Source organism: Spinacia oleracea, chromosome 5 (genome assembly GCF_020520425.1).
Source record: "Spinacia oleracea cultivar Varoflay chromosome 5, BTI_SOV_V1, whole genome shotgun sequence".
NCBI classification, from domain to species: domain Eukaryota; kingdom Viridiplantae; phylum Streptophyta; class Magnoliopsida; order Caryophyllales; family Amaranthaceae; genus Spinacia; species Spinacia oleracea.
In genome coordinates this window covers 1,253,419-1,265,500 of record NC_079491.1, presented here as the reverse complement: position 1 = coordinate 1,265,500, position 12,082 = coordinate 1,253,419, and the positions used below count along the sequence as shown (strand labels likewise).

The 12,082-nt window shown below is 32.1% G+C and overlaps 1 protein-coding gene across 1 annotated transcript; it reads right to left on the bottom strand.

Annotated features, from left to right (window-relative positions):
- Positions 1-313: 313 nt before the first annotated feature.
- LOC110777163 (universal stress protein PHOS32) lies at positions 314-1,986 on the bottom strand. The gene is made up of 4 exons (XM_021981777.2): positions 1,689-1,986; positions 1,022-1,131; positions 767-885; positions 314-642 (listed from the first exon to the last, which is right to left on the bottom strand). The coding sequence occupies exons 1-4, from the start codon at positions 1,882-1,884 to the stop codon at positions 555-557; spliced, it is 513 nt and encodes a 170-aa protein (XP_021837469.1). The 5' UTR covers positions 1,885-1,986; the 3' UTR covers positions 314-554.
- Between the last annotated feature and the right edge of the window lie 10,096 nt (positions 1,987-12,082).

Here is a 12,082-nt window from a genome sequence, read left to right as displayed (position 1 = left end):
AAAAAATCATGACGAGTTTAAATCGGAGTCCATAAAGTCCTTTTAGTGTTTGGTTCAATTCATAGTTATTGTAAGTTCAAAAAAATTCAAATAATACACGTTAATAAGTTTAAATTATTAAAATTCGAGTATATTAGTGTTAGTACGTTTGTCGATGAAACTTTTTTTTTTCTTTTTTCGAAACTTTTTAGTTTTTAGATTGAAAAAAGTCAAGAACAAGGAGTCAAGTGAGAGAGTAGGAACAAAATAAATATCTTGTTTTATTCCTATACTATTCATTTCATTCCAAAATAGTGTAAATACTACCCAAAAGTCAAAAATATAATTGAACTTTGATCGGTGAAAATTTCGTCCAAAGAGACAACACATACAACTATATGTACATGTAAAATGTACTAGTACAACATTTGCTTGTCCGATCAAAAATTCAAAACTACATCATCATTAATACACTATTCTACAAGTTCGTAATTAAAGGTGGGGTGTGTAACATTCTAGTTGTGAAAAAGATCTTTAAACAACTTAAAAGATCGAAAAAACGAGGATCGGAGAATTCATAAAACGTTCCTTGGATGCTTCACAACTACCATGGGACACTTTACTCGTTTCGCACAGTCATAACTTACGCTTCCCAGAAGAGTCCTGCAATCACAAAATTTTCATAATACTATAAATATACTTTAAAAATTAAATTAAAAGAGTATCATAATTTACAAATTAAAGTATTTCATCATTAAATCATTATTATTATTACAAATTAAAGTACCTCTTTAAAAATCCATAACCATGGCTTCCCATAACTAGCATGTCAGCCCCTAATTTTTCAACTGTCCCACAAATCACATTTTTGGCATCTCCACTTCCAACTTTCTTTTCTACCTTAATCTGATTATTAATAAAAATAGAGGAAAACAACATTAATTAAATTGTAAAATTGTCAATCAAATATGACTAATTTAATCAATAATCAAGAAAAATAAGGAAGATTAATTAATTAAGTGATTATGCAGAGAAATTGTACATCGATGTTGGACTTCATACAAACTTCTTGGGCTTTAGACATGACTGAATCAACAAGCTTCCTAGAGTAATCTTCCAAATCTGCTACTACATCATTTCCAAACAAGTACCCTGCAAATCAAATCTATTAATTTAAGTATTACTCAACTCATACGACATTTACAAAAGATAATTAAATCAAAATTAAGTATTTATTTAAAAAATCGCATACTTGATTGAAATTTAACCCTTTTTTTAAAAAAAAACTTTTTTACCATTTCAATTACTAGTTCTAAATATGAATACTCTTGTAGTCATCCACTAGATCATTAGGTCCGAACTAACATATAGTGGAGTACAAATTTTTAAAATTTTAAATTAAAAGTGTTTCAACTAAGTTAATTTTTGAAGATTAAATTTAAATTTAATTTAAATTTAAATTTAATTTAATTTAAATTAAATTAAATTACGACAGTACTTGCACGCCTCTAGAGAGCATACTCGTTCTATATTAATTACTACCTCTGTCCCAGACTTAATTAAGGTAACGTAAGAAATTATAATGTAGAAAGTACAAATTTACGAGTATTAATCGAGGTAATATAAGAAATAAAACGTAAAAAGTTCAAATTTACGAGTATTAAATAATTACGATACACGTAAAAATAGAGAAAAGATAGGTTAATTACCAGCAACATCAAAAGCAGAGTAATTAGCAGGAGGAGAGGGCTTGACATAGAGAAGAACAAGAGTTGGAGAAACTGAATTTTGATGTGAAACTGAAACAACATTGTTTAGACACCATGATAAAGCATACATGCTCTCTTCACTCTCATCTACTGCTACCACTATTTTCTTCATTTCTCCTATATTTTCCACTTCCATTTTTTAAAATATAAAATTATATTTTTTCTTTATTTTTTTTAATAATTATTTTATGGTTTTTTTTTTGAGATATACAATTGCTTTTTTAAGTAAGTGAGGAGAAAAAGAGATTTTTTGACTCTATTTATAGAGGGAGGAGATAAAGGTACTCTAGGTTGTGTTAAGTTGTTTGGATTTCTCAATTTGATGAGGTGTTGTTTGTTTACAAGCCAAGGGTTTAAGAGTAAAATCAACTTCCTATATATATCTAAGAATTGAAATATCTAACATAATTATTGAATACTTGATTGGACATGAGGATTGTATCAATGTTGAAACTCAATGTTATCTAGAGATGTCAGTGGGGCGGGTTTTATGGGAGACCCGCCCCGCATTCGCCCCAATTAGGCGGGGATGGGGGAGGTTTGGTGGGTGATGGGGCGGGGATGGGTACAAAAATCGTATCCGCCGTTGGGTGATGGGGCGGGTGTGGATTTTATGTTGGACCCGCCCCACCCCGCCTAATCCCCGCCCCACCCTCCCCATTTCATACCCGCCAACCCGACCCGGGTATTGTCCTTTCACCTCGGTTAGTAAACTAACTGAGGTGACTTGCGTGGATTGAGATCGATTACTTCAAGCTTAATTAAAGACAATTATGATGTATTAGAAGATATTTTTTAAAAAAAAATTGTTTGTGCGGGGGTACTTATTTTCCATTATATGTGTTATATTCAATTATCAGGTATTTTTTTGATGTTCTTTTTCATTATATGCGTTGTTAGGGGTTGACTAAATAAAAAAACTAGGTGGGTACGGGGTGAGGATGGATACCCAGGCGGGTGGTGGGGCGGGGATGGATTTTAGGTTGTACCCGGTGAAGCGGGGATGGGGATGAATTTTGTACCCGCCATGGGTGATGGGGCGGGGATGGGGATGCCATTTATTGGTGGGGATGGGGATGGAGGCACCAACATCCGCATCCGCCCTGCCCCATTGACATCCCTATTGTTACCCACATACGTGTGATCAGTTGTTATACGCTGGAAAAAGAGTAGAGAAAAAAAACAACTTGTAATTAAGCTTGAAGAGTTACTCCTATTATTGCCAGTTGTTAATATTAATATTTCACAACTAAACTTTTTTCCGTTAATAAATAAGGCTTACTTAGGATGATAAATTAACATTAAGGAATCAATTGTGTAACAATGAACTAAGGTTAGTTAATCAAAAAGCAATAATTCATGGAACTAAAGTTGATAAAAAGCTTCTTGAGCTAGAGATTCAATTAATCAAGCAACCTAAGCAATCAATAATCAAATAATAAAACAAAGGGTTGTTTGGGTTTCAACTTCAAATAATTGATGATGGATGTGAAAGTGGGAGAATTTTGTGAGAGAAGCCTCTCATTGTCCATGTTAATTGATGACAAATGGGTAGATTGTAGATGGATAAAATGAAGGATAACAAATATTGTACACAAACATTTCTTTCATCATTTCACTTTTTTCCTTTTTTTTTTTTTTTTTTTTTTTTGCATTATATCCTTCCAATTATGAGTAAGAAAGTTTTGGGGGAAAGAAGAAGGCCATTCTCAATAATTATATATTGCTATTCTAGAAAAATGAGGTAAGTTCTACTCCAATTAAGTACGTAATAGTACTTAGTTCATATTTAGGTCTTATTCTATAAACATAAACGACTTACATAAATACATTAGCTTTTAGGGTTTTACATAAAGGTAAAAAGTAATACAAGTACTCCGTATATATTAGGGGAATATTGTTTTCGGGTAGCTTTTAGTGTGGTTGATATAAGAGTAACTTTTCTTATAGAGAATCGTCCAACGGTAAATTAGAGAGTGTGGTATTTGGTAATTTTCCCTAATGATAACAGAAGTGATTTATGGGATAGAAAATAGTTATTTTTTTGCGCTTTTTTCATTTAGTTTTACCGAACACCAGATTAATTCAAGAACTAGTTTTAAAGTAAAACTAGTTTTGGGCCCGGGCGATGCCCCGAGTTAGTACATTAATGAAATTCACATATAGTTATGTATAGTTTTTTTTGCAACTGTAACATCAAACATCTAATAGATTAGTGGTAAAAGCTTTAATGTTTGACATTTTTATGTACATGGAGCGAACGATGACTCATAAGCAGAGTGCCACGTGTCACGTAAACTTTCTTATAAACGCCTTTTAATATATAGTATAGATACTTAACTTGAAATATCTAAGGATGGTTTTATGGTAGTATATGTATGTGGTGATTATATTCACACATACATGCATGAAAAACACTCGTTATCATCTGGTCATAATCCACACATAATAAAGCCTTGGAACTTGGAAGGCTTGAACTTTCTTGACAATTGAATAATTGATGCAAGAAACACTCACAAACTCACAATATTTCAACACTACGTCACTTCCTATGCAAATATCTTTTGTTTTTCAATACACAATAAAAAAAATCTTTTTGTTTTTTGGATGAAACCTATATAAAAATATCTAAATTCGAACTTGAAGTACGTACTTTGTTTTCAACTTTTCATCCCCATGAAAATAGATTACTCATTCGTTTTTAATTGTTTGTCATGTTGAAAGTATTTACATATTCTTCTCGTTATATAAATTTATACTAACAAATACTTCGTATTTAGATTTTAAAGTTTGCATTGAAACTTGAAAGCTATGCGAAAAATCAAACAGGATAATTAATTAGAAGCTGGCGTGGAAGTGGATGTCAACTAGTTTATCTTGTAAAGTTTTGAGGAGTTGATACTGTTAAAGTAATGCCTTGAATCAGTCAAGCCCCGTACTGCAATGCCCCCGAACTTTTTACGGTATCTGTTATTCTGGACTAGGGTTAGCTGTTTTGGGCCTATTTTCTGGGCTTTTCCGCATCTGTCTAGAAAGTACTATATAAACTCTCTAGGTCATAACCTAGTTGTATTCTGTAATCTGTACTCCTCAAGATCAATAAAACTTTCCTTCCCTCTTCTTGTGGACGTAGCAAACACATTGTTAGTGAACCACGTTAAATCTCTGCGTTCTTTAATCGTTCTTTGCATCCGTTATAACAGATACTCAAAACCTAAATATCTAATAATTCAATCTCATATAAATCATTTGTTGTCCCTGTGAGTTGTGTGACTTGTGTCTCCCTTTACCCACAAAAAACATAATACTCCTTACGTCCCTTAATACTCGATCTATTTTGACCGGACACCCTTGTCAATGCATAATTTTGACCACCAATTTCTTTTAACTACATATTATAAAAACTTATTAAAAAAATTACTATTTTGAAAATATATATTAAGATGAAGTCAACTATATATTATATACTAACATTTTTTTTCATATACTAGAAATAAAATAGGACCAAAGTAAATTATGTTAATAGTGCATAAAGTCAAACTAAGTCGAGTATTAAGGGACGGAGGGAGTATTAAGGAAGTATAAAAGACTACAAAAAAATAGTGGGCTGATGGAATACTTTGTTTTCGAAAAAGGTTGAAATATTAGTATGCCGAAGGCCAAAGCCAAAGCACCTTCAAAGTAAATGGGCTTCCAAGTACTCCCAGTGGGCTTCTAGAATCCAATCAACATTTTCATGAGTTGGGCTTTAGCCATAATTAATTACTCATTAGGGGACGTTTGTTTCAGGGTTTTTAGGAAAAAGGAAAGAGTATCACCATCTCTCATTCCCTTTGTCCATTTGAGTCATTCCCCAACTTTCCTCTACCGTAATTCCCCACCCCCTAGAGTATAAACCTTACCCCCAAACTCCTCTTTAACTCATCTTCCTTGACCAATATTGACCAACGTATACACCACACGGTCCACACCACCACCCAACTTATACACCACAACTACCACCCTCGCAACCACTCCGAAACCAACCACAACCACCCGCAAGTACCGCAACCACAACCACCCGAGACCAACTGGTCACCTCGAAAATCCCACAGACCCAAAAAAATTGATGAAAAAACAAGAAATAGAAAGAAAAATCACATTTTTTTTACTTAGCGTGGGCTTGATATGTTAGGTTTCTTCTTGAAAGAGAGGCCCAACGCTTTCAGAAATGCGGACATCATATGATACACAACTAGTGTCATCTCATGACAGTGGCGAACAAGCAAGGTTTGAACCTTGTATCTCCAACAACTTCTAATTAACTTTTAAATTAAATTTACCACTTGAGCTATATTAAACATGTATTTTATAACGCATATTTAATTTTTAAACATATGATGGGGCCATGGCCCCACCAGCCCTGTAATCCCGCCCATGATGTCATAAAGTCCTAAAATAAGTCGCACGACGAACACGTCCCTCAACTTGTACTTGGTATTTAGTTGTCAACGTTGAGTTTAGAACCCTGAATAGATTGCAAGATGATGACTCAAATTATCAATCATATACTCCTTGGCCTCCACTTGGGTTTGAGGGCCTTGAAAGATACTCCGTACAATTAACAACTCAATGATCTAATGTTGTTCTTAGCAACTTCTTTACTTTTCCTTAGCAACTTTGGCAACTTGGGTTTAGATTTTTGTTGGTAAAAAGATTCAAGTCTAAAAATGTGGGAGAGTGAGGTCCATAATTGAAAGGGATTGATGATAAGAACAAGAATTTAAGAGGATAAGAATTATTAAGCAACCATTATTTTATGTCGACTAACACTATATTCTCATCAATCCACACTATTATATTCTTAATTATCAACTAATTATAATTTCAGTTGAATGGAACACACATATATATTTGTATACTGTCCTTGTCTTTGATGTTAGATTCATAAATTATGGTGCAATTATGCAAATTTCTCCAACTACCTTGTACTAGTATATGATTTGTATCCCGTATAAAACTAATTTAACAAATACGACTTCATTTTGTCTTGTAGAACTTCTTTTCTCTACTTTTATGTGTTTCGAAATATTATTTTTTTTTACAGGTAAGAAGAAGGGACCCTACTAAATCAATAACTAGCTATTACAGGTTAACGAGTCTAACTACAGAATTATCATAATGTTTCACTCTAAGATTGAAGCAAGTATCTTCTTATAGATTACTTAAAAGGCGATTTTGCATGTCGCCTTTGTCCCAAATTAACTGTTACATATTTGACTTTTTTAAGTCAACTTATAAACTGTGATCGTATTTATAATTTATATACGGAGTATAAGGATAAACATTATTAAATGTGATTTTTTTTGGTAAAATTATGATTTATTAGCCAAAGTAGTAAATGTACATGTTATGCTTAATATGTTCTCTTTTAGTTGCAACTTTATCCACTTGGCTTTACCAAACTACCCTCATCCATATTCAATAACCCATCTTTTCTCCTAATTACATCTTAAAATGGGGGTATGAATGTAATTTACTATCTATTCACTTACATTATTGCAAAAATTGAAATGAATAATGAATGTTATAACTAAAATAGAAAGGAGGAATTACAACAAAACCAAAGCCTAAAAGTATGAATCCACAACCTAGTTCATCTTTTACAAACTATCTCTAATAAGTACGAAGTAATTGGTTTCTAATAAATGTTATGGAGTAGTAATTAAGTACTAACTCTAAAAAAAACTAATGGAGTAGCATACTAAATACTACATGAAATATTTTCTTCAACCTTTATTAATTAGTGAAATTGTATGCTTAATTGCCAAACTTTTTCAACTAACTCCTATAATTGACTAAGCAATTATAAAGTCCTTGTATATTAAAAGAAAAAAGTAATTCGTACTGAATTGGTTAATGAATGAAGCACAAATTGATGATCGAGTAATGTTAATTATTGATTTATAATTGTACTAGTAATTGCTTACTTTATTATTGATCAATCCCTTCAAGTTTAATAGGAATTGTAACATCATGCAATTTGGTCGGTCGATATTGATTAATGATTCAAAAAGCTACCTTAACTTTCTCAATGATCAAGAATGGTTCATTACTCATCGGATAAAATCAATCATGTCACACTAAATTGTGAATGGGGCTTATCAACTAAAGCTTTGTTTGTTTCAGCGAAAAACGTACTATTTTCGAGAAAATTAAAATTTTAAAGTATGTTTCATTTGTTTGTTTCATTATAAGAAAAATTATAGAGAAACAAAAAAATGGAAGTGGAAACGAGAGTAAGGATGGAAAGAGAGGAGGAAATACGAGGGATCCCAGAGTTAAGAAAATGTGATTTTCCTTCTTTTGAAAAAAAAATTATTTCCTACCTTAGAAATTAAATAAAGGGAAATGAGAAAATCTCTTTATGGAGTATTTTATGTCGAAACAAGCTAGCAGAGCCCAAAATTAATTATATGATTACAATACTTTATTTGAGCAGGGATATACTAGTATAGAGTACTTAGGTGATCAAATGTTAGTTTTACTTATGGTGTGCTTTACTCACCTGATTTTCATTCATTTGAACCTATTTGTACTTATTTTAGTTATAAGTCGAATTTTGGTATAACCTTTTATCAACTCTTATATCATTATATTAACCTATAATATTTATCTATACATATTTAAAATGTACATAGTAGTCCTTAAATACGTGAAAATAAAATGAACAATAACGCATTGTACCTAAATAATTTCTTACCCAAGTTACCTCGGTACATAGCCTATTGAATGTAATGTTGAAGATACCTGATCAACCTGATGAACTGAAACCCGCCTTCGTCTTATCTCAATAAAAAAAAAGGGACAAAGTTAGAAGGAATGAAGGATGTGTAATTGAAGGAAGTACCATTCAATTTATTTTTTGTCTTTTTTCCTATTTTATCTTTTGCTATGATATGCATTTACAAACACATATCAGATATCCGAAAATACTTTCTCTACAAGCAATACCTTTAGAAAAAGAAGGCAAAATGCCAAGGTGGCATAAATAAACAAAAAAAAAAAAAAATATTAGGTTAAGTAATAAAAAAAACTAGCTTAATTATTCCCCGCGTTAAAAATCGATCACAGCTTATTTTGGAGATGCTTTAATTTTCGGTGAGAGCGTGTTGTGAAGTTTCTGATGTCCCACATTTTCAAAATTCGGGTACTCAATAGTATAGCCGTTATTCGGTTTGTACCTATTTATCAATTAATTCATATTTTATTGCTAACCCAACATAACAAACTAATTATATACTTTCGGCTAATTTAAATGAACTACATCCAATGAACTCATCAATAATACTCAAGATCTATGGATTATTCCATAATTAAGCTACAATAATAATGTAGTTTAACTTTTACACACCATTTATACACTAGTGAAGTATTAACTTAATTTGATCAATCATAAGATTTCATTATGCTAATACGAAGTACTTCGAATATAAGTATATAACGAGCGGTAATAAGGTGAATATAACAGGGCATTAGTATGTGGATAAGATCCACACAGATGAACGTTATCATACAAGATCTTAGTATGTTTCAATATATAAACAACATATCAAAATATAATTAAATATATTAATAATTTAGGGGTCACTGTATCAGTGGTAGACTCACTAGTCGCACACTCGCAGGGGCGGAGCCACCGTAAGACAAAGGGGGTGGTCAAAAACTAACATATATACCTTATTTGGAGTATTTATTAGAAAATGTAAATTAATACAGATTAAATTAATTGTTTTATTAACATGTTGACATCCCGATTAAAAAAATATTTGCTCCACCCAATGTTGTTAGATTCGCGATCCGGATCGTAGGATCCTACGATCCATTTTTTGCAAAACGATCCAGATCGCAAGCAGAATCGCAGGGATGGTGGGATCGTAGCAGGATCGGTCAGAATCGTAGCAGGACCGGTAGTATTGTATAGGATCAGTGGGTTCGTAATAGGATCGTAAGATCCTACTTCTCACTAAGATTAATTGATGCAGAATCGGCCAGGATCGTATAGGATCGTGCAGGATCTGTCGATCCTACTTTTATACTTATTAAAATGATCCCTAAAGCAACTAATTTGCTCTTTAAGCTAAAAATTGATAACTCAACTTCATAAACGAAAATATTTCTCTTCTCTAATCTATATAACTATTACAAAGACATATTCTCTTTATAATATCACTATTATGCGAGAAAAAATATGTATTTAACATCCAAAGATATATATTTATTCATCTAGCAGCATTTTTTTACTCTTTTTTTACAATTTTGTAGGATCTTACGATCCTAGAATCCGATTCTACCGATTCGATTCTACCCCCCTCATCCATACAAAATAGGATCCCGATCCTAACAACCTTGGCTCCACCACTGATCGATGGTCATGATTCAAGAAACCACCCATGTATGTTTTCACTTCTCATTGGTGGCAAACATCCTTCTTCTCAATTTTGTATTTGCATACTCTTATTTTAATTTAGTTTAAGAATATAGGCTCCACAAATTTTCTTAAATAAACTCCAATTCATGTCGTGGAGCCAATTCTATCCACGCATGTGTCGACTTCCCTCGTTTTTAATTTTATTTTATTTTATCATTGATGCATAATAAATTAGTGTATATAGTAAAATTGTGTCATTACCCTCAAGTGCCACGTGTCTGAATTGAAAGATGACACACAAACAAAAGTTCACCCCTTAGGGAATGCCACGTGGCTTACTCTGCTTACGCAAGGCACCATGCATGTTGTTAAACTCACTAATCAGATATTTTTCTAGTCAAGATAGGATTTTGACGTGTTAAAAAGTTAAACATATCATTAGTCCCGAATTCATGAATGCAATTACCTTAAAGACTGTATTAACTACTTCCTCCGTTTCAAAAGATCTTTACAGTTACTATTTACACAAACTCCAATGCAATATTTAACTACTAATATATCCAATTTCGTATGTGAAAAAATTATAAAAATTTGATATTGTGAAAATACATACCAAGACCAATCTGACAAAATCTTACATGTAACATTTTGATGTATATAATAGTGAGAATTTACGGTCAAAGTTTTTATACGTTGGGCACATTTTCCAAAGCGTAAAGAACTTTCAGAAACGGAGTACTAATTAGTCAATTCAAAACAGTGAAGAACTTTGGACAATGATAGAGTGACCCTAAGGGTGGTAACCCTTTCAATATTGAATTTTGATTGGTTACAAATGTATTGAAACTTTTACTTACAACACTTTCTCTCTCCAATTAATTATGCTTATATATTATTTTATGTTATAGGTATCTTAGGGGTTGCCAACCCTTAGGGTCAACCAAACATTTTCCAAGAACTTTATATTTGTAATTCTCCCTAGCCTATCGAGTAATAATTAAGTTGGAACGATGTTAACATGAAAAGGCTACTTGTACACTAGGTGTACAAGATTCTCTTGTACACCGCGATTAAATTATTAACCCATCATCAAACCCACTAAAAAATGAGAATGAAAGACAATAAATATGTCATTTCAACCAATAGAAAAATATGGTGTACAAGATATCTTGTACGCCTAGTGTACATATAGTAGGATCCCTGTTAACATAACTACGCACATAAGTTAATAACTCATAGGTGAGTTGGGAGACTTGTGACTCATTATCGGAAAAAGGACGGGTGACTAACAATCTAACATATACTGATCATTATCATCAGTATACCAGTATACGAAGTAAGATTGATAAACTACTCCACGTCTCCACCTATTATCAATTGGTTTTAAAATGAAACCATACCAGTCTTATATGTGTTGTGAATTGTGTTTTGTAAAAAATCATTTTTCACTGCAAAAATTTTACGCCAAACCAAACAGATCCTTATCGTTAGTTCATTACGGCTTAACGTCATATTTTCTTTTGATTAGTCTTTCATACATACACATAGTCCTCAACATGTATTGAAATTAGAAAGATCATAACTAAGAATGGAAATAAAAGAGTTGTAAGAATGTGGAAACATGTAGGAAATATCTGAAAAATCCTTCTTCATTAAGAAAGTTTGCATAATGTACTCCTAACAAATAGGAATAGGATACCATTTAATGCAAGAATGGGTACAACTACAACATAGTATATGTTGACTTTGATTTCTAAGAATGTAAAACCTGAATTTTCGTTGGCATTAAATTGAGGCAATTCCCATTATTATTTCTAAAATTATAAGAATGGTCAAGAATAATTAAACGCGTCGCTTAATTTATAAGTTGTGCCCCATTAATTTTTGCTCAATGTAGAATTATATTACAACCCAAGAACAATTC

Coding starts and splice junctions, on each gene's coding strand:
- LOC110777163 (XM_021981777.2), bottom strand. CDS start 1,884: ATGGAAGTGGAAAATATAGGAGAAATGAAGAAAATAGTGGTAGCAGTA. Junction 886..1,021: donor GTATGAAGTCCAACATCGAT/GTACAATTTCTC, acceptor ATTAATAATCAG/ATTAAGGTAGAAAAGAAAGT. Junction 643..766: donor GGTTATGGATTTTTAAAGAG/GTACTTTAATTT, acceptor TTGTGATTGCAG/GACTCTTCTGGGAAGCGTAA.